The 23,569-nt window shown below is 47.0% G+C and overlaps 1 protein-coding gene across 11 annotated transcripts in view; it reads right to left on the minus strand.

Moving 5' to 3' along the window:
- PEAK1 (pseudopodium enriched atypical kinase 1) overlaps nucleotides 1-23,569 on the minus strand; it is a 280,555-nt gene that overhangs the window by 19,045 nt on the left and 237,941 nt on the right. For all 11 annotated transcript variants that reach the window (XM_069071434.1, XM_069071426.1, XM_069071435.1 and 8 more), the window contains 2 exons: nucleotides 18,284-18,474; nucleotides 3,650-4,395 (listed from right to left, as the gene is read on the minus strand). In XM_069071434.1, the coding sequence (XP_068927535.1) occupies nucleotides 3,650-4,395; nucleotides 18,284-18,474 (937 nt within the window). The remainder of the gene's footprint in view (nucleotides 1-3,649; nucleotides 4,396-18,283; nucleotides 18,475-23,569) is intronic.

Below are 23,569 nucleotides of genomic sequence, written 5' to 3' on the forward strand. Positions count from 1 at the left end.
CTATATTTTTCTAGAGCTGTGTAATTCATCCTGTGATTCCTGAAAGGCCCAGAGGCACCGTCATCAAAGAGAGTTACATTAAGCATTTAAGTAACATGTCCTTCCCCAAACCTGCTGGTAACTCACATTCTCTAACAACCTGCCACCTGTTCTTTGTAGATTACTTTTGCATCATTACAAGTAAAAAATCAATACCAGACCATTGATTTGGTAATGAGACAAGATTGCCAGGCAATAATACATAATGTTATCCAAGCCCTATTTCTCAATTGTCTTGAGAGAAAGGAGAGTTCGAGGACCCTCCTTGGAAGGCTCCCCTACTCCATTTGTGATCCTGTGACAGGAAAGGTGGAGGACGGACGGCCACCGTCACTCTGCTCATTGATGGGGCAGCATTTCAGCATCACGTTCCCTTAAATGCCTCCTCTTAGCAGTACGTTCCATTAACCACAGAGAAGCAGTCTCTCCCTGCAGTCTGCTTTTTGGTGTTACGTATGTGTTAAATAATAACTGGTATTTCTGTGGGGTTTTAAGGTTTTCAAAGTGTTTTACAAACACTGTCTCATGTAATCATGAAAACATATGGCATAACAGAAAATCCTGCGGGGCCTGATGCCGACTGGCCATGCCATTGCCTCACCTCCTGGGCACCTTGCCTCAGCAAGAGGAGACAGGGGCAGGATCAGCTGAGATCTCCTGAGGAGCTTCCTGCTCTAATATCCTCTGGTGTCAGTTGATTACAAAAAGGTCTCAGTGAGAGAACTGCAGAGAATGAAGCTAAGAGAATCTGGTACCAACATGTGCACTACCTTGACAGGTAATGTGATTATTCACAGCACATGTTAAAGGTTTTCAGTATAGCATATGTCCTTTCTACAATAGATTCAGATGTAACAATCACCTAACTATGTTAATCATTCTGGAGCTAAGGAACTGAATTAACGAAAGGGACAACGGAATTGGAAGTCTTGCATTTAGGCTGTTTCCCCTTGCCCCTCCCTCTGATCCCCCTCTCCACTCCCTTCCCCACCATGACAGAATCCATCATGCATTAGGGAACCACTTATGAGCTCTTGTGACCAACAAATCCATCACTTGGCAGCTGACCTTTCTCTTCCCTTAAGGAGGCTGGTCCTCTCCTGCTTGGTAGCCTCCAAAGCTTGCATTCCACTCAGCTGACCTTCCAGAACCCAGGGCCACCCCTATGCTATAATAAGACTTAAGAGTGCTAATGCTGGCAGACCACATAGAGTAGAATTTTCTGGCATTTAAAATATGCATCTTTTAAAAAAAAAGGTATGTTATCTAAATGGAAAGGCAGCAGCTGGGTACTTGAGGTCCTGTAGCACACACTGAGCAGATCTTTGGGGAGTGCAGATAGGGGAGAAGGAGGGGTGCCTCACCATGATGACTCACAGATCCAGACTGGAGAGTTTCTCAAGTTCTTCCACATAATAACGGCATTCTGGCTTTACACGGGCAGTGCTTATAATTTTCAGTGAACTTTTAAATATATTATTTAATCCCCATCACCATCAATGAGGCTGGCAGAACAGGCATGACTAGCTCCATTTTACAGATGGTAAAACTGAGGATCTGGCCAAGTGAACAGCCTCAAATGACATATTCTGGGAGGGGCAGAGCCTTGGCTTGGATCCAGGTCTGATGGTCTAGGTCTTTCTAGCATCATACCAGAAGCTTAGCACAGTTTCTGGCACCGAGTAGGCCCCGAGGAGGTGCTTATCGAATGTATGAACTGAATCAAGCCCCCCCTGGATGGCAGGCCCAGAGAGGCAAAGGGACATACTCAAGAGTCACCCTGCCAGTGACAAGTGAGGCCGGCACCCAGAGCCAGGGCTCCCAGACCCCAGCTCGGCGTCTGGCTGCTATAGCACACAGAGCATAGAATATTCAGGAAGCTAAGCTACCAGGTCACCACTGGCTGCCATTTCTATCCTAAACTGCGCCGTGAGCTGCAAACTGGTGGTGTGGCTTGGAAGGCAGAGAATTCAGCAATGGTACGACATGTCTGTTCTACCAATTGCCTCAGTTTCCTCATCAAAGAGAAGAACAGAGGAGTCCAGGTAGCATTAAATAGCAAAAAACTGACCAAAGGGAAAGACGAGCCGCAGACCCCAGGCCGGGTCGGCTTCTCCAGCAGGCTGAATCCTTTCACCTTTCTCTGCCAACTGGCTCCTTCCCCATTGCTTTCAAACAGGCCCAAGGCTCCCCATCATTAAACACACCCCAAAGCCACCATCCCCTTAAGCCACCATCCTACGTCTCTTCTCCCTTTCCCAGGCAAATTCTCTGAAAATTCTGCCTCCACTTTCTTTGCTCTCACTCCTCAGCCCCTCATGATTGGGCTTTTTCTGACCCTCACCATCAAGGGAAGGCACCAATGGGGCTGTTTTCTCAGGCTTCGTCCTCTTGGACACCCATGCCTGACTCTCTGAGCTTCTTGCCTTGCCTGCTGGCCAGCCAGCCATCACACCCTCTTCCTGGGGGTGTTCTCCAAGGCTAAATTCCAGGCCCCCTTTTTCCTCCAAACTCTCTTTCTGGGCTTGACCCTCCTTCCTTCCTACTGTGCAGGGCATCCCCCAGAGATGCCCGCGAGTGTCAGGCTGCTGCTGCTCTTCCTTTCCTCCATCTCCTGCACCTAGCCCTGTCTCTTCCTTCACACAGCTCACGCCCTCCTTCAGGGCCTCATCACCTCTCACCTAGATTACTGTGACACTCTCTCCATTAGCCCACCTGCCTCCAGTCTCTCCTTCCTATAACACAGTTTTCTAAGAAATTTCACTGAAACAGATCTGACCATGACTTCCCCGTCAACCCACCCCAGTGGCTTCCTATGCCTTAAGGCACAGATAAGCTCCTCGGTTTGGCTTTTAAAGGCCCACCTACCTCTCCAGCCTGGCCTTCTCTCGGATCCACATGCATGGCCCTCCATCTCCTGTCTCCAGGTCTTTGCCCTGGCTGTGCCCCATGCCTGAGTGCCCTCCCTCACCTCCACTTCAAAGACTCTCTTTCTTTAAGATGCAGCTCAAGGGCCACCTTCTGCATGAAGCCATCGAGTTGCTGCTAGCTCCCTCCCAAACCTTCTTGCACTTTTCATTATTTTGTCTATATTTGTACTTAGTCATTTTATATTCATACATACTTGTTTTCTCCCTCCTAGAATGTAAGCTCATTGTACCCACAGTGCCCTGCACAGGGACTGGCATGTCACAGGTACTTAATAAATACTCAGTTGTTTAATCACCTACACTATGGCACAGAGGAGAGAGCCGCAGAATTGGCTTTGGGGAGGTGAGTTCAAATCTTGCCTCAGAAACTTGTTGTGCCACCATCTGTTTCACTTTCCTCATTTGCAAAATGGGCATAATCAAAGCACCTGCCTTCAGGCTGTTGTGAGGATCAAATGAGCTAAAAGTGCCTTTCAAACTTCAGAGTACTCTACAAATGCCAGCTGCCGTGTCCATAGCAAGGCTCTCTGAGCCTGGTCACTGAACTTGTATGATGCTGGGGGTCAGGGGAGCAGCGCTTCTTGGGGTGTATATGGAATGAACTAGGGAGGATTTCTCACACTTCTCTGCCTGGAGATTTTCATGGTCTTTACCGATGGGGGCCTATGGTGCCTCCTTACCTTGACAGCATAGCTGCTGAGTGGGTCTTTGGCATAGGAGGCTGGGTAGTAGACAGCATCGCCGGCTTCACAACACGGCCTGTCGCTGGTCAGCCGGAAGTCGGACCAGCTGTCCACCCCAAAGCGGAGCTGGTCTTTCTGTCCAGCCATGAAGAGGTCTTCACATTTGAGAGCCAGCTTCTTCAGGGCATCGCTGTGCAAACTCCGTATTTTCCCCACCACCTCTTCCCGATTCTCTATGCCTCGGTAGAGCACCGTCCTCTGGGGCTTCTGAGTGCTCTTGCCCAGCTTGCCCTGGGTTGTCCGCCGCCCGGTCAGGGACTCGGTGCTGGTGCAGAACCGCTCCCTCGTGCCCAGAGCATTCAGGCTGGAGACGCTATGGGCCGCAGTACTGGCACGCCGGTCTTTGGGCAGGGTCCTGTCTAGTGAATCACAGGACTCATTGCCAAGGCCCTTGAGCTCATAGCTGAGGGAGGAGCCGGCACTGCTGGCATCCCAATGGGCCTCCGCGTCATAGGTGGGGTTGGCCAGAAGACACAGGCTGTTCTCCAGGGACTTGTGCAGATCTTTGGGAAGAGGCTCTGTGTTGGCCCTCAGGATCGTTTTCTTTGGCAGGGGGGGCGGCGTGGCTTGGGAAGGGCGGGTCACTTCTTGCTCTGTGGTTCCCCCAAAAGAAATGGCATCATCCACGGCTCCCTTTGGCTGTCGAGGGTGCTTGGGGGGGATCATGGTGGCTCTAGATTGCCCTGTGTGAAAAGAAGAACACAAACATGGCTTTAAAAAACTAGTGCCCCCTTGTCACTTCCATAACTACAGGGGACAGGAAGCTGAGGCTCCTGGGAGCTGAAAGCCAGAGTTCTACATTCAGCTGGGAAGACAAGGACCTGGCCAAGGCAGGAGGACTCTATGTGAACCACTCTAGCTGGATGTGCTAACAGTCAGCGACATCCCAGCCGTTTACTTGCTTTGTGACTCATGAGATGACAAATATAAAGAACGTATTCAGCGCCTCTTCTAGACGAAGGGATGGGCTTGGCACAACATCTAGAGAAGACGTGGTCCTGACTTCCAGGTACTTTTAAAAAGCTAGAGGGATTGCTAAAATTTAGATGTGCTCAATCTAAAGGCTGGGATAGGAATTCACCAGGTAAAAAGAGGAAGAGAGGGCATTCAGGGCCCCCTAAGGCACAGAGCAGTTTAGGATGAGGGCATAGACATTAGGCCAGTCTGGCTGAAGCACAGAGTGTGGATGGAGCGATGTGAGACTGGTATGAGACTACAGAAGGTTTTACATGTCAGGAAGAGTCTGAGCTTGACTAGGGAGCCCTGAAGGTTGTGGATCAGAGGAGTGGCCATCAGAAGGATGGACGGGAGATTTGTAAGGAGGTTACCGAACCCAGTATTCGGAGGCAGTAATGGGAGTCAGTGGGCACCGAGGAAGGAACTGGCCGAAGGCAGGTTTTGGAAGTGGAAGAGATACCTTCCTAAATGAGTGGTTAGGACAGGTTCGGGGAAGAGAAGCCAAAGATAATTTCTAGGTTACAAATATAGGAGACAAGATGAATGATGACGCCAGATGGAGAAGGGCAGGTGTGGGGAAGGGTGAGGAGCTCGGCTTTAGGCACGTTGGATCTGAGCTGTCTAGGAGGAGGTGAGGTGTCTGCAGGCAGTCTGGAGCTGAAAAGAGAAGGGTGGAGGGATGGGGGACGGAGCCAGTCCCTGCCATCACTTTGAGTCTGGGACCCTGCCATCAACCAGAGTGAGGGAAAGGTGGGAGGAGGACTGAAGTCACTGGGCAACTTGATTCCAAGCCCTTCAGGGCCTTCAAAGCTGGTCCTGAACACTTAGGATGTTTTACTTGAAATCTTAGACCTTCCCAAGTTGTAGATACAAGAGTACGGACATGGTTCTCTTCCACTGCAAAGACAGAGGTAGAAGGGTGCATGTGTATGAGACAAAACTGGCTGCAGACACAAGAGTCCATGTGTATACCTGTGCATGCCAAACACCCTGATGCCTCTGGGAGGAGGAGGCTCCTCCAAGGCAGGCAGACTGGGAGGCCATCCCCTGCTTATGCGGGACTCTTAGCTTGGAACTACCTAGGGGACCACAGGGAAGTCACCTGGTCTCTGGGTTGGAACAGATGACCTCCAAGGTTTTAAATTCTACGGTCCCATGGCTACAAGACCTCTATGTCATCATGTGTGTTTCTACAAAAGCAATGGCACTGTCTCCAGTCCCCTTTGGGGAAGGGACAAGGCACTTTTATAACACCTACTATGTGCCATGAGTGGGGCAGCTAGGGGCCTGGAGGCAGGAAGACCTGAACTCAAATATGGTCTCACTCACTTATTAGCTGTGTGACCCTGGGCAAGTCACTTAACCCTGTTTGCCTCAGTTTCCTCATTTGTAAAAATGAACTGGAGAAGGAAATGGCCAACCTCTCCAGTATTTCTGCCAAGAAAACCCCAAACAGGGTCATGAAGAGGCAGACACCTGAACAACACATGGTTGGACCCAACTCCAACAGTTCGTGATGATGGGGTGGGAGGGGATTGTGGTAGTCACACTAAATTGCTGTTCCAAGCGGGTGTATAAAATCACTTAACACATTTTTTTTCTTAATTATGGTTTTTGAGAAATGACTTTAAGGCCTCAGTACCTATGAGGATCAGTCATCTCTCTTGGGCAGGAAGCTGGCAGTCCATTTCTATTTACCCCAACTAGAGAACAAACACGGCCCACACATGGACCCAGGTCTCTGCTTAGAAGGATCCACCCCCCTCTGCCTGCAGCCTCCAGATGCACTGGCTGGGGCTGGGAAGGGCAAAGGAGTCTCCTGAGGGCATACAGAGCTGCTACAGGCATCATGTAATACTCTGGGGGCACAAAGCTCCTCCTAATGGTGCCACAGACTCAGTGAATAAACGGCTCCCAAGGAGTGAAATAATAAACAGAAGTGATGAGATTTAAAAAAAAAAGAAAAAGAAAAAGCAGCAAGACAACATGGCGCACCCTTGAATCAAGGGCAGGCGTCCCTACAAACTCTGGGGGCAATTATAATAATACATTCCATTTCACTGCAAAACACTCACCTCAAAGGGCTTTGGAAATGATTACAATATATACAGTGAACCTAAAGCTCTCCTGTCCCTCCACGGAAACGCAGCGATATTTTTTGACAACATAGGGAGCTCTATACAGATGATTCTTTAGGGCTGGCAGTGAACCGCCATTAAAACGGTGCAGGCTGTAGGAGGAAGCACTCACAGCTGACTGAGCAGGCACTCACTTAATAGGAACTTTTCTCACAGATCCGTGCCACCCTCTCCCACCCTAGCTGTGGGGGCAGCCCTGCAGTCAGGAAGGGGAAGAGGGAGGATGGCATTCACACAAGCACTGATGCTACTTCCTGGAGTGGCAGGGGCCCCCCATCCTGATGGAGGAAAGATCTGCTCTCTCCACCTGATCCATGGGCCCTCTAGGCTTTCTCAGATTCTGAGAGAGGAGAGCAGTACAGGTTATTCCCAGAGAGACAAAAAACATTCTTCATTCCTTAATGTCTAGTGGATCTGGGCTTTTAAATATGTAAAAGCAGGGGAGTGAGGAGCAGCGGGGATGCTGACTGAAGAATGAAGAGACCTGTGGCCTTTCTTTTGACCGACTCTGACTGTGGGACCCTGGGCTCCCTGTCTTTGACCTCTGTGGTCTTTCCAGATCTGACATTTTATAGTTTTAGGGAATTCCTGGCAATCCCAAGAAGGGCTTTTGCCAGAAGGTTACAGTGAGGGCTTTTTGGACTACCATTAGTGCTCAGTGATGAAGAGCTCAGCTCCTTCTCAAACTCTCCCTAACACTCTCCAGTTTAAAGAAGGAAAACAACCCCCTGAGACATGGAGGTATGCCGCCTTCTCTGGGAGGTGCTGCGGGAAGGAAGTCTGGCTCTGGAGTGTGAATCCAGGCTCCAAGACTTCCTATCTGGGGGATCTGAGGCAGGCCATTTCGTCTGTCTTTGCCTCAGTTTCCCCATCTATAAAATGAGGCTACTGGAATATCTATGGCTCTCTGGAGGGCTGCAATTATTGCAAGGGATCTGTAAATCCATAAAAAAATAAAATGCCTTCTGCAGCCAATAAAATAGGTTTCTCCCATTTATCACTATTCTTCCTTTTTTGTTGAGATTGGCTTTCCCTCTTGTGCCCAGGCTGGATGTTCAGTGGCTAGTCCTGGGCTCACTATCAACACTGAAGCACAGAAGCTTTAAAACCTGGGCCAGTTCACACCTCTCCTTAGGGATCCCCTTCTTGGAGGCTCCTCATGGGGGTTCACCGGATCCAGACTTAGTGCAGACATCTCAGAACTCCCAAGCCCAAGTGACCCATAAGCCTGGGCCTCACTCCCAGCAGGGCCTTACGGGCACAATCCTGGGTGCTTTTGAAAAACATCGAAGATGTTGTTGTGATTCTCATCAGAATATAAAATCATTAAGGGTCACTGGATTCTAAGCAGCTTTTTTTTCTGGCCATTATGTATTTTTTCAATCAATGGATAATAATCATGCAGAGATTAGTGAGTTTTTGATGTTTAAAAGGGGGTCTTTAACCATGAAAAGGCAAACAATCATCACACAGAGGATTCATAGCTAAGATCCCTTCCGGTTCAGATCCAGGCTGTTCGGCATGACTACAGACTTTTGCTGGTCTGCTTGGGGTCCTCAACACGAACAGAATTCTTCTTGACCAAAAGTCAGCCTGCTGCTCTGTGCAGCCAAAGGGACCAGCCCAGAAGAAGGATGGAAATAAATGCCAGTTTCCTCACTTCTCAGGCAGCAGTGAGTGACCCTCGGGAGCAGAGCTGGGGCTCAACCAAAGTCTGAGTTGTGGGAGCCGGCAGCATTTTTTTGCTCCAAATAAAGCCACTTCCCAAACCCACAGCCCATGCAACTGGGTCAGGGAGTTCTCCAGGTCTCCAAGAATTTTTCCCCTAAGAAAGGCAAGTTCTTCCAACTGAATTTCAACCATCTGGGTCAATGTTTTAAAAGCTTCACATTGGAGCTGCTTTTATTTTAAATTCTTAACTCTGCACATTCCTCTCATGCCTCTGGGGCCAGCCCCAAAACTCAGCTTTCAATAGGCCTTGTGCAACACTGAGCCCTCTGTTTTTATGTCTCTTTGAAGAGAAAGACTATACTGTGCTGCAGATCTTATTTTATACATTTTTTTTTTTAGAAAAGGAATCGTTTCGGATGGAAGCAGCTCCTTTATCACTATCCCTCATTCTCACCTGGTCCCCCCGCCCCTTCACATTCCCAGCTGCATCCCCATGCAAAGCTCTGAGGGGCAGATGAAACCCAGAGGGTCAAGGGAGTATCTGAGAGGCCAAAGGGGAGTTCAACACTCCTCCTCAAAGGGTGGGGTGGGAGAGAAATGAGGGGCTCTTTGAGTCTATGAATACTTCAACACCAAAGAAATGTAGAGTTGAGGAAGTGATCAGTTTTGGAAATCAAGTTGTTTACACCCTGGGAAGTGAACTCTGACAGCCAACCCATGATAATAAGTCACTCATTAAATCCCTATCGTATGTGGCACATTGTGCTAGGCCCCTGGATGGGAGCACAAGGAACAGAGACCCAAGCATTTCCGGCATGGGGCCAAGAGGGTCAGACTCAAGCGCCTCTCCTTAAGTCCCTTCTGGCTCTAGAATCAAGCTGCTTTGACCTTGTGGGAGAAAAGCTCAGCACACCCTAAAAGGTGGTGTTTTGGTCTGACAAATCAATCATTATATTTTAAATCACCCAACAGTAAATGCGGTGGCACATCCATCAATTTTCTGAGATGTGGCTTACTATGGAACAATCCTTATCAAAGCCTGCCTGTCTCATCCCTTCCCTTGGGAAGGATATGGCCCTGCATATGTGGATAATTACTGTCACAATTTCATGCACAGAATTTGGGAGATGTTAGCGCTGTCCTGGTAGCCTTTGTGTGTGTTAGTAAGGCCGAGTGTTTTCCCGTGCCTTTGGTTTCTTCCTCTCCTTCAGATACCTTATAAATCACGAATCCCTCAACAGCCTCACGACTGGTGGCCTTGCCTCCATCCGCTTGGTCTAATCTAATGATTTATCCTCTCCTTGTTCTCTCAAGTGCCATCCCTACTTTCTTCAGAAGTACATGCGGAACTGTAATGAAACCTAGACAGGGTAGCTCTATTGTCTTGTATGGCGCCAAGTTTGTTACTTACAGAATGATCTTCCCTAACTGTGTCTCTTAGGTAAACTTTCTTTAAACTGCTCTCACGCTCCAATGCTTCTGTTTGAAGAGGTGATAGTGTTTATAATCTTCTCTCATCCTCACTTAACTTCTACATATGAGACGCTATTCTAAAATGGTATTTGCCTTGAGCTCTCATGTCTCTTCCATGTGATGGTACTTCTTTTAAGCCATCTACAAATGGCACCATCTTACGCACCTTCACAATTGTGGCTGCTTTCAAGTTGAAACAACAGCCTTCCTAAAAGGTGGCACCTTGGAATAACCTGATCACTTTAGGTGAGTCTGCCTCCCCCAAGCACCTTGCCTCTCCTGGGGCAGCCTGAGAACATGTAATCATTCCTGGCTGCCATACTCGACTCAAGAGACTTTTCAGATGAACTTTGTTTTGGTCAAGCTTTTTTAAAAAGACATTTTTGAATCCTGACTTGGTAATCCGAGTCTGCCTTCTAGCTCTGTTATTTGCAAATCTGATAAACATGCCATCTGTGCCTGATCGAATATGAAGGAGCACATCACCAACCACAAATCCCTGGGCATCTACTGGAGACATCGTCACAAGTTCATATTGAGCTATGAATGGCTACTCATTCAGCCTGGAATTCATCCCATGATACTACTGTCTAGCCCACATCCTTCCATTTTTCTTAAAAGAACAAGATCGAGATTTGTCAGATATTTTACTAAAATCTAGTTCCACTAGAGTTGCTGCCTTCCCTGGCTCTGTCAGGCTGGTAGCCTCCTCAAAAAGGGAAATGGCTTGCTCTGGATAAAGCCTCTGCATTCTCTCCTCATTACCATCTCCTTTTCTCTATGTTCACTAAATGTTCTTAGAATGATATGTTTTAGCTAGTTCTGGAGAATCAAAGAATCAAGCCCCTGGGACTCGAGTTTGCAGAAGCTGTTCTCCTCACTTTGGGAGAACATTTGCCTTTCTCCAGGCTTGCTCTTACCATGCCTTAAAAATCACTAATGGTCTCTCGTATCCCAGGAGGGACTGATCAGGGTCTGGTGATGTGACCCAGGAACAGCCAGGCATATTCTCAGTCCCTCCTAATTCATCTTGGTTATCTATCCCTCTAGGACATTTTGTCCTTTCTAGTCCACTCAGAGAGGGAGGCCCTAGGACTGATGGTGCTGCCTATGGGTAAATTCCAGGCTGGGGGGAGCTTGCAGGTTTCTGGGGCACAGCTTCCTCTTTTTTCCCCAAGGCAGCTTTAAAAAGGCCCTCCCTTTGTGGTTATTCCTAACCTTCTTTGTTGGCTTCATTTCATTTTGAACTTTAATGCTATGGATGCTATTCTTACAAGATGGCATCATAGTTCTACATTCCTCTTCTGTTACCAGCTCTTGCTTCCAACTTTTCTACATGCATTTAAGAGCCATTAATTTTATTATACAGCATATGCAATATAGCAATTTTTAAAAATGCAAATGGTGTCCTCTTTAAATCCTGGGCCTTTAACACATTTTTTCCCCAATAAGCAGCCAAATTCCTTCCTAACATCGGTAATATCATCACAGACCTGCCCCACAGAGGACATTTTGGGTAGCAAGATGATTAGCATTTTTTTGCTATTCTTCTTTAGAGTCTGGCTCAGTGCCTGATTTTTAATTCAGAGGAACATCACTGCAAAGCAACAAATTATATTGAAATACAAATGGCATACCATAGGACCAAGACCCTTTTGTTGTTGCTTTATAAAAATTAATCTGTCCCTCCTATTATACTTCCACCATTGAGCAAATAAAAAAGATAACCTTGAAAAAGAAAGCCCTCCATACAGAGCTGGACAGCCCAGCAAAGCAAAATCCCATATTGGCTATGTCTTAAATGGATGTCCCTCTTGCTGTTTAAAGTTTGTCACCTCTGGCAGGAGGTGGTGGCATGTTTCATCATCATTCTTTTGGAATTACGGTTTATCATTGCACTGATTAGTGTTTTAAAGTCTTTCAAAGTTGTTTCTTTTATATAATGTTATTATCATTACATAAATTGTTTTCCTAGTGCTGCTTATTCACTCTGCACCATTTCATAAAGTTCTTCCCAGGTTCCTCTGAAACTGTCCATTCCATAATTTTTTATGGCATAAATGATACATAATATTCATATGCCAAAATTTGTTTAACCACTCCTCAATATAAAGATCTTTTTAGTTTCTAACTTCTGGCTGTCACAAAAAGAGTGGCTATAAATATTTCTGTCCATAAATGTCCTTTTCCTTTGGTTGGTGTGAGATATAGACTTAGTTTAGTATAGCTAGTCAAAGACTACATTTTAGTAAGTTTTTACATTTTAGAAAGTTTGGGGACATATTTCAAATTGCTTTCCAGAATGGCTGGACCAGTTGATAACTCCACTAACAATGTACTAGTGTACATATTTTCCCATAGCTCATCCAACATTTGTCATTTTCTTCTTTTGTCATCTTTGCCAGTCTGATGTGGAACCTCAAAGATACTTTAATTTGCATTTCTCTATTAGTGATTTAGAACATTGTTTTTTTCCATATGGATGCTGAATAGCTTGGAGTTCTTCCTTTGAAAACTACCTCTTCATACCTTTGGCCATTTATCTGTTGGGGAATGGATCTTACACTTATAAATTTGGATTCGTTCCTTCTCTCTTGAATGTGAGACCTTTAAGGGGAAGGGCATTTATATAGAGCCTACTATGTGTCTTAAATGCTTTCCAAATATTATCTCCTTTGATCATTATCAGAGAAACTTATTGTACAGATTTTTTTTTCTCAAAATGACCTATTCCCCTTCTGATTTTTGCTGTTATTAGTTTGTGTAAAAACTTTTGAATATTTATTGCTTTTTAATAAAGTCTGAGAACTGGTACTGAAAAATCCCTTTCCTGATTACTTCTCCCCCCCCACCTTTATTAGACTTGAGATCCCTGACCTTTGGTACCTCATAATCTCCACACCCTTTAACCAAGTCTGAATTCTGACTGGTGAGTTACCTTGTGCATCTGCTGTGGCATTTGGATCTCTCTCCTCTTTCCTCCTAACTGGACTGGTTTCTCTACATCCTTGGAACTTCATTCCTCAAGAGTTTTCTGTTCCCTTCTTAGGCTGAGTTCAGCAGATTCTATCTTAATTCTGCTGAACTCTTTGAACTCTTTTCTCCCCAAACTTAGAGCACAAACAAGACTGTTTTCAGATTTCTTCCCTTTCTCTATTACAAATTCCAACATGGCGTTACTTCCTCAAAATGTTCCCGTCTCCACTCCTGAAACCAGCTCCTTCTCATGGGTGAGAAGCATATGTAGTGCAGAATTTCCCTCCTTGGTTTTCTGACACTTTTTGGAAGGATAAAATTATGATTGAGGCAAATTAAGATATTCATCTTAATATTCCCCACCCCGGCTTGGATTTCCTCATTTGAATATATTTTCTTAATATATAAATAAACATAGCTAATCCTCTCCAGGAGGCCCCTGCCCACACAAACCCCATTTTAAGATTCTGTTATCTTTTGAATAAGGTATTTCCTTCCAGAGACATGTTCCAGTCATGGGTCTCATCTTAAATATTAGTGAGATCCACGAGGTCAAATACACACATGTATAAACATACACACATATATAAACATATACATACTATATGTATATATAGACAATATATACACACTCTCAATATGTATACGTATATGTGCTGTGTTGAAAATCTAAGCAAAAGGGCTTTAAACTGAAATGGAAGAAGGGACAAAACTACATATAACATTTCTGTATTTTAAGCTGTGGTTCAGAAATAAAAATCCCATTCTCAAAAACCATGGTCCTAATGATTAGTTCTAAATCTGCCTTGCTCTTTGGAATTCCTTGCCTGTAATGGGCAGGTGATGAAAATATCCCGAAGGAGCTCTTAAGGCCACCAATTTCTTGCCCAAGATGCTACGTTAGCCGTAATGCCATCTAGGTTCTTTTCGGCCCTCTGTGTCATCCACGGCAGGTGAGATGAATCTTGGGCAGCTTCTGTCTCCTGTTCCGGAAGCCAGAAGACCTCCATATTATTATGATCAGCCTCAGTGGCCTTGGCAGGCGAGTCCCCAACCACACCCCTCATCGCTTCTTCTCTGACCATCCCTGGTGTCCTCTCACCCCACAGCAACATGCATCCACAGTATCCTTTCCTGGCAGAGTCTTCTTCGTGTGACGTTCTCCAGAAACCAAGACAGGCCCCTCTGCCTCTTGGCAGTCTTTTCCTTCCTGCATTGCACACTGAAGATTTCTGGTTTTCCCCTGATAACCTCCATATTAAGGAGGCATCCCTTGAGCTCTTCTCCCTTTTCTTCTAGGGGGGAGGCTCTTTCTCTTTAAAGGTGCAGATCCATCATTTGTTTCCAGAATTCTGCAAAGCTGCTAAGGGTTAAAGTCACCATTTGCTACTGACAGACTAAAAAGTCATTATGTACACCTGATCTCAATGGGCTGATAAAGTAACACAATACACCACAGAAGAAACAAGTGATCTTTTTTCTCCAGGACATTTAGAGATAGGCATAAGAAACATGGGGAGAATGCTAAAGGTCTGATTAAAGTGACATTGATCATTATGCTGGGAAATAGTCTTGGAGGCCAGAGACGACAGATTAAGTTACTGAAGATCAGTTTGTGCAAAGAGGTCCCACTGTAGTCGGCCAAGGTAAACCACTGCTGGGTGAGATGCTTGACCTCACAGATTTTAAGCAATTTTAAAAAGCAGGCTTCCTTAGTAATGGCAATAGACACCACCTCTGATGTCCCACTGTGGTGTGCAGATGATGCTGGGCTTCTGAAGCATATGCTAGTGGGTGCAAACTCTGGAAGGTCCCCTCCAAGTCGGAAATGCTCGCAGTATAGATATGGTGAGAAAACGTGTGCTGAGTGTGGAGCAGTTTGGCATCCAGAAGGCTGGTCACTGGGCGATGACACTATCTCTACCACGGCAGGCTGTGAGACTGCCTAAAATAATGCTGGAAAAGGGTTCTGTGCCAGGGGACGGAATGTCACCCCCACAGTAAAGGGTTACTGTGAGGATCAAAGGAGAATGTAAAGGGCCTTGCGAATGTCAGCTGCTCTGACGAGGACATGCACACAGGCAAGTACAAGGCAGACAAGGAGGGAGATGTCACCTGTGGGGGGACCTTCCCACCCATCCTGTGCACCTGGCCCTCTGCTGTGTGGGCCCAGGTCAATACCGCCTCGGGCAGGGGCCTTTCCTGATCCCCCTCTAGGCCAGCGCCAGCTTCGCCTCGGAAGACCATTCCCCGTTTATCTGTGCAGAGCTGTTTGTGGTGTTAGTCTATGAGCTCCCCGAGAGCAAGGACTGGGTTTGTTCCCCCTTCCTTTCTTTGTTACCGCATAGTAATTTGTAAGCCATCACCATTACTATGAAATGACTGACTTGCTTTTCTGCTCTCTTCCCAGGTTCCAGGTACGTGACCTGAGAGAGGCCTGGGATCATCTGGTCTCCTCCCCCGCCCCCCCATTACAGAGCAGTGAAGTCACTTATCAAGGTCACCTGTCCTTGGATGGACTACCTTGGCCTTGAGCCCTGTTCTCCTGGACTTCTCCTACTACCCCAGTTTATCTGGAGGTTTTAGCACAACGGGTGGGAGAGGACCAGCTTCCCTTGGATTCTATGCGCTTCTTGAGGCCAAGGGGGCTCATGTACCTCAAACTACTCAGAGAAATAAAGCTGAAACAAACACTTGTTTGGGACTATCCCAAAGAGCAGACTGACATGTTAGTCTGCCGTGCCCTCAGGCTGAGCCTGAGGAATTGAGAGAAGGGGAGAAGGGAACCACAGCTGATGGCGGCCTGAGAGGCCTAGATGGGATCCACGTCCCAGCCCTGGACATGCTACCTCCTGCAACCCTCCCCTCCATGGTGCTGCTTCCTCGTCTGTAAAAGAAAACCTATATGGCCAACTCTGGCCTTAAATGCTATGAGCCTTTATTCTGTATAATACAATTACCATGCTTCTGCCTTTACCCCTGGTCTATACCAGTAAGGAGACAAAAGAAAATCATTAATCTTTAAATGACTGAGGCCAATGGGGTCCTTTTAAAGAAAAAAGTTCTTGGAAATAAGATCTACTTAGTGAAAGTTACTGTCCTTTTTAAAGAGAGCCCCAGGAGAGAGATTTAAGCGAAGACACATGTTTACAACAGAATATCTCCTAGGTGCTATCACCTGGGGTTTGGGCGATGGATATGGGGGCTGTAGAAATGTCTCCCAAATTCCTCCACCATAAAATGTATTTCCATCAGAGATTCTCCCCCACATTTTCTGTGGGAGCTGCATGATTCTCCTTCATCGTATTCCAGAAAAGCCTCTGGCCTCAGGGCGGAGACTTCCCTTCCTCAGCATCCCTGGTGCCTGACCAGGCTCACAAGGAAGCATTTGCCCAATTCAACTCACTTCACCAACCAAGTTATTATTATTCCACCATGCAGAAGGTGCTGGGGACACCAAGGCAGAAGCAGAGGGTCCTTGGGGCTGCAGGGCGAGGGAAGGGATGTCTGTATCTAGGCCTTCTCCCAGGCAGAGGAGAGGAGAGGGGCATGATGGGCAGGGAGCATGCCTGGGTAGAAAAGCAGGGGGGATGGTGCAAAGTGGCAAGGGTGGGCCATGATAACAGTGATATCTGACATTTCTACTGTGCTTCAAGGTCCTCCCAGCCGTTTACATACTTTATCTCAGCTGATCGCCCCAACTATCCTGGGAGGTAAGTACTATGCATTACCACTGCTCATTTCACAACTGAAGCTCACAGAGGCTTCATGACTTGTCCAGGTCAGGCACTCTCTGGGGAAGGAGCGGAACTCAAGTCCAGTATTCCCAGGTTAGTGTGACTGGCATGGGTAATGCTCAAGTGCTCCCAATGGTCTCCCTGTCTATAACAGCCCAATGAAAAGAAAGAAGACAAAGAGGAACGAGGAATCCTCTGCCATCTGCCATGTTGGGATTCCCTCTATCAAAGGTGTGCTTTGACATCTTGTGACAGTGGTCCTGGGGCCTGGGGCACATGGCGGCTCTCACTCAGCTGCCACAGCTTCCAGTCTGGGCCCAGCAAAGGATGCTGAAAGCTGCTATCAGAGGACCCAATGTGGTCAGCGAAGAAAGCAGCAGCCCCAAAAGGTGGCCAAGTGAGAAACATTTTTGGTGAGAGTGACTGGGGCCAGAGCAAAAGCCAACCCCAGTCTGTGTTAGTGAGAGGAGAACTGGGGCTGCTGAAGCAACCTATGAGCATTTATTAAGCTCCTTCTGGGCCAGGCACAGTGCCAAGCAGTGGAGATACAAAGAAGGACAAAATAAAGGGGGAGAAAATGTGCAGATGATGTAGCAGCAAGAGAGAGGCAGGATAAATTGGGGAGAATCAACAGAAGGATGGTGCGAACATTAATTAGGGGGCCTGGGAAAAGCTTCTCACAGAAGGCAAGGTCTTTGCTGGGGCTTGAAGGAAGCCAAGGAAGGCAGCAGGCAACGGTGCAGAGGGAGCACATTCCAGGCCTGAAACTGGGCGATGGCACTGTGCCAGGAATGGCAAGGAGGTCAGTGTCCCCAGACCACGGTATGCTGGGAGGACAAAGGGGAAAGAAGACTGGAGAGGGCTTGGAATGGCCAACAGATCCTGGGGCCTGCAGGCTCCATCATTCCGTTTATGGCACCCCCCCTCCCTGGGGCAGAGACTCCATCCCCCTCTGTCTTGTGAGGTCCCTGCCCAGCTCAGGGGCCACCTCTTCCTTGACTCCCTCCAAGCCCAGCCCAAGGGATTTCTCCCTCCTCACTCTTTCTCCCAGCACTGATCACATTTCCTCTCAGAATGCAGCTCTCCACCTCTGAGGCTCTGGCCTCCAGGAGAAAACAGTCTATCCTATAACTTCCTCTCTATCCCCAGGGCCTGGACACGAGAGCACTGAGCCCATGACCGTGGCCATATGTATTGGGAGCTTTCAGTTTTATAGCATGCTATCTACGTTATCTCATGTGGTCCCAGGAGGTGCTGATTAACTGCCTGCTGAAAACATTATCAAAACTGACCCCTACCAGACCATAAGCAAGAACAGGAGAGAGGCAAGTTGTGAGGCATTTGAAATCTGGGGGACATTTTGTGGGAATCATTAGAATGAGAGGATGTTTGCGACGGAAGCTGTGCTGTAGTCAAGTGGACCCTCCCAGTCAGGGCAGAAACTCCTCTCCGGCCCCCCAGCCCTGCCTGGTGGCGGGAGGCTCCCCCCCAGTGAGGTAGGTGCTTGCTTCTTTGTATTTGTGTGAAATTCACCTCCTCAGGACTGACACCCACCAGTCCAGAAGCTCCCCTGTTCATCCTCCACCCGAGGGAACTTCTGCCCTCTGACCAGAACTTACCCAGGTTACTGTATGTGGCGCTACAAGGGCTCTCGTCGGAAGGGTCCGAGGCTTCCTCCTTCCCTTCTTCCCTCTCCGGGGTGTGCGGGGGCAAGGCTGGCAGGCCCGACACATTACTGCTGCCCTCCTTCACAGGAAATGCTCTTGGAACACGGGAAGGGCCCTCGACTGTCCCCTCATGGGGCACTTGACTGAAACAAACAAAGTCACAGTCACATGAGGGTTCTCTGGGGATGTCCCATCAATCTCTCTAGTCATCCCCAACCCAAAGGTACTCAAGAAAAGAAAATAGCTGTTCTCTAGTCCCCCCGAGACATAAAGCCCTGAAGAGCCCCCAGGAAACAGGGCCTGCCCAAGGCTGATCTGTACTTTGTCTTGTCCCATGAGAAATGCATGTCTGTCGTGAAAAGAACTGGGGGCCAGGGGAAGAGAGGGATGGCATGTACTTCACTGACTATGGAGAAATCTTGTATCAAAATCAAAGGGATTTTGGAGATAGCTAAACAAAGAAGTAATTCAATAGTGGGAGAAGAGAAGGCAGTAAAGCTATACTGGCCAGTATAGGACTGGCCTGCCCAGATGGATGAAGGCCATAAGTTTGGAATGTCTACTTCCTGTCAAGCCCAGAACCAAAGACCCACTGGGTTTGAAGGGGCCTTGGGAATTTGGTCTACGTCACGGTCGACTGCTCATTTGGCCTGCTGGAAGGCCTCAAAGGCAGCTCAATCCATTGTTGGAAAGCTGGAAATGAAGTTCCTCCTTCAGTTTGGTTGAAATTTACTTTCCTTTAATTTTCACTTATTGGCCTTGGTTCTGTCCTCTAGGGCTGAATAAGATGAGCTTAATTTCTCTTCCAACCCTTCAAATAACTGCAAACAGGGACCATGTCTTAAGGGAATCTAAAGTCTTCTCCTTGAAAGAGCAAAGAGAGTTCCTGCCCCAACCTGAGGCAATTCAAATCCAGGGCTTTCAAACCTTTCATGGACACTCCAAGGTGGCAGGACTGCCTGAGTATCTGCACTCCTCATCCCAATTCTCCTACCAGTTCATCGTCTGGCAGCGCCTGCTTCCTGTCCCCACCCCTACCTGGGTTCCTGGGAGTCTGCCATGTGCACAGTGAGGAAATGGGCTGAACTGGCAGATTTGGGCAGGGACGGTCTCTTCCCACACTCAGCGTTAGCTGGCAGTCTAAAGTAACCCAGCCGTACGAGTCAGAGGGAAAAGGCTATGGAACCATCAAACTACAGGGAACCTTGAAAAGCCACCGAGCCCACTGACAACAGTTCACAGCAAATGTCCAAATCATGGCCTAGTTTCTATTTCCTGGGTAGAGACAAGGTAAGAAGGGGCAAAGAATACATAAGCTATTCAATGTTATTTCTAGTTTGCCCATCGGTAGTAATAAATGAGGGCACTTGTAAGCACTCTTTCTAGAAGATTTCTTTAAAAGGAAATATATTTCTGTCTAGTCTTCTGTTCTTGAAGCACATATCACCTTGTGTGGGTTTGAAGGAGCAATTCTGAGGGGCAAGAAGCTCCTTCATATCAATCTTTCATTACTGAGAATACGCATGTGCTTAGACAGAAAAATATACCTTGGCGTCTCTTGGCTACAGACATTCAAAAATATCATTTCACAGCACGGCAGAAGCAGGGGACTCCCACACACTGGAGATGACTAATGACCCAGTCATTCAGTTATTGTGCTTCAGCACATGGGCCCAGCAGAGAAGGCTGGGACACAGCCATTGCTTCCCATGGGAGATGCCATAACGGAGTCCTCAGTGACTTCTTACAAATACAGCTTTGGACAAGCTGTTGAACAGGCTGAATTCAATGCAATGCATCTTTAACCTAAGTCTGCCTGAAATGGGGCAGGCCCCAAAGTAGTGGAGGAATGGTCCACTGGAAAGAGCCTTCGTTGTATGGAGGGTCCTAAGAGGAGGGTCTGAGCCCTAGAGCCACCTGAGTGAGTTTGAGCACGTCAACTCCTCATTCGAGGCCTCCGTTTCGTCATGTTAAACATGGGACCTGGACTAGATGGTCTCTAAATTCCCTTCCAGCTTGGCACCTGTCACCTCTGGAGCTTATGATTTGAAATAAACCTTCTTCCACCCCTCGGAGGGCCCCTAATTGGACCACAAGGCAAACTTCTACCTAACTGGATGTGCTGCCTTCGCTTTCCTACCTGGGTCTGACACAAACTGGACCTATAGAGGCATGCTAGTAGACCCATAGTCAATGTGGCATTTCAAAAAGACAACATTTCAGATGGTTTAAATACAAAATTGTGATCACGGATTAGTTTTTAACATGCTTCATACAGAAAAGTGTGATTTTCTACTAGGATGCTATATTGCTGGATACGAGAGTTAATGTAAAACATTTCTAATTACAAAGCAGTGAAGAATGTGATTTTACAAAGAAAACAGCAGCCATTAAAAAGGACAACTACACATCCCCCAGATTTTTGTCTTCCAACTTTGGGCCAGCTTTGGAGGGTCCCAAAAAGGTGAGATTAAGTCCCTAATACTCCACCTCTTTCCTCTTTCTGCCTAAAATCTGTGCCACACAAATATGGAAGGCAAACCCTCCAAGCCTCTGACCCCACCATTCTACACTTACCTGCTCTGTCCACAGCTCAGCTGGGACAGAAAAGCCCTCAGCTGATAGACAGGGAGCAGGCCCAAGGCTGGGAGGCTCCTCCCTTCACGGCAGGCTCATTCCCACACACATGCAGCACAAGCACTAGGTTCTCAAGTGTTCCACCCAACACAGGCCCAGAAAAAAAAGAAAGACTCACCCACTGTACTCACTGACACAATTCCCCATTAGAGGAAATTCTCTCAGGGCCTTCTTGAGTCTGTTAATCATGTTTAGAGAGTTTGTGAGCCATTGATCCCACTGAGTTCTGGCGAGCTACAAGTGAGAGGCCTGATTTCTGCGGGGTGATGTCACCTGCTGCACCCTCACCTTTACCTTAGGGGCTGGGCCTGGAGCTGGGCCAAGCACCGGGAGAACTTTAGAGGAGGAAGTGACGCTTCCATTGGGCTGATTAACTCTCATAGACTCATCTGAAGTGGGGCCCAGGTGGATGAACCAGCCCATTAAAAGGATCATTTGGAATGAAGGAACCACCCAAAACTCATGAAAGTGAAATCACCTGACTCTTCTCATGTCCACTAAGATTTTAAATATGTATTTACAGTAAGACATGGAGCAATGCTTTCGATGTACCCATGGTAAGGGAAGAAGGGTTCTTGGACTGACACTATAGAGAGGAGAGTTTGGGAAGTTCTAGCTTAGATGTGGGACCATGCAGAGACTCAAAATGAACAGAAAACAGAGTAGCAGCATCACAGTTAGGTCAGCACAGTCACTCTCCAGGGACAAGAGAAAAAAATAAAGAGGGCAAAGAAGGAAAGAAATCTTAACTATTCATTATCAACCACCAAGACCTTATACATTTTTATGCAATCTATGAACTTAATGTTTGGTATTGATTTTGGATAAGTCCTTTCCGTACCATACAGAAACACAGCCCCACACCTTCCCCCATTAGAGTGGGAGATCCTTGAGGGAAGGGGTTGTTTTCTTTTTCATTTGTGTTAGCATTCCAGCACTCACCAAAGGGCCTGGTACACAGTAATCACTTAGTAAATGTCTATGTAAAACCTGTAAAGTAATCGAGTTAATACAATAGTGCTTCATAAAAACAGCATCATCCATGAATCTGGTCTCAAATCTTCCCTGTGGAATAATCTTGAGGCAAAGAAATCTAATGCAATTCAATTCAAACCTCTAGTAGTGAGAACTATGTGTTAAAACCCCCAAAATGAAGAAAACAAGTGCCTACCCTCAAAGAGTTTACAATCTGAGATGAGGGTAGCACCTGCAGTCTAAGAAGCCCGACACACAGAAGAATGATCAGTGCAAGGGAGGTACTACTTCAGAAGCCCACTCTATTTTCTCCTTTGCTTGTGTCCTCCCGATGAAGGGACGCTTCTGTTCACCACGTCCTTGCATCCATGGCCTGGATTCAGTTCATCTCATCCCCTTGGGGAGCCTGCTCTTGCCTCTGCCCCATCCCCCTAAATTTCCAACCTCTTTTTATCCAGTGGCACCTTTGCTGTTGCTTACAAATATACCCACATCTCTTCTTCCATTCTTTTTTTTTTCTTTTTAAAGTAATTGGGGTTAAGTAACTTGCTCAAGGTTACATGGCCAGTTATTATTTCTGGGTGTGGTGCTGAGTATCTGAGCCAGGATTTGATTCAGGTCATCCTGACACTGGAGCCGGTGCTCTTACTCGCTGAGCCACCTGGCCACCCCTAAGCAATTGGGGTTAAGTAACTTGCTCAAGGTTACATGGCCAGGTGTTTCTGGGTGGGTGCTAAGCGTCTGAGCCCGGATTCGATCCCCAGGTCATCCCGACACTGGAGCTGGTACTCTTACTCGCTGTGCTACCTGGCTGCCTCTTGACCAAACAGTTCTTGAAAATGTAGAAGTAAACTGACCAAAGACCCATTAAGTGGATCACAGAGTTCTAGAGCTGGGTAGAAGCCCCTTGTTTTCATAGTCTCAGAAAGAGAAGAGCCTGACCCTGGCCCTAACCCCCAAAGGCAGCAAGTGGCAAATCCAGTTCTCTCTCCATCCTGCCATGCTAAGGCACTTTCTTCTACATGTTAGAGTCTTCCTTTCTGCCACAAGCAAATGTAGAGTCTGCCCTCAGCCAAGACCTGTTCCTGCGAGTCCTTCCTGAGCCTGACGTTATCAGTTGTGTCCCTTCATCAGCCTGCTCTTGGTGTTTACTATCGACAGCAGTCCAAGCTGCCCAGTGATGCCCTGGCCTTAGAGCAGCTCTTCTGAAATGCCCTTCTGATGAGCTTTTCATTAAGTTAAGAATTTATCATCGATGTCTGGTAGTCGTCTGTGACATCATATGGCTTCATTCATTCACTCAAATGGCCGAACAAACAAAGTCAAGGTGCTGCCCAGAAACAGTCACGTTGTTACAGATTGGTCTTTTGCACAAATGAATCCCTTGGTAACTTTATCTCCCATCACCTTGCAATATTCATACATAATTCAAAGCTGTAAAAAGCAGTCTCCTGCGGGAAGCTCACCCAGGTGGTAGGATTAATCACTACACCATCTCATAAAATAATCCCCCTTTTTTTTCTGGCAAATTCATTCAAGACAGATTTTCATAAAAATTCTGTTAAACATCTGAACACATTTAAAAAAAAGCAAATCAAGTTCCACATTAGCAAAGATTAAAGCCCT

The sequence above is a fragment of the Petaurus breviceps genome, unplaced genomic scaffold, assembly GCF_028583685.1.
Source record: "Petaurus breviceps papuanus isolate PSGF00001 unplaced genomic scaffold, PetGlider_PUasm1.0 90825, whole genome shotgun sequence".
NCBI lineage: Eukaryota > Metazoa > Chordata > Mammalia > Diprotodontia > Petauridae > Petaurus > Petaurus breviceps.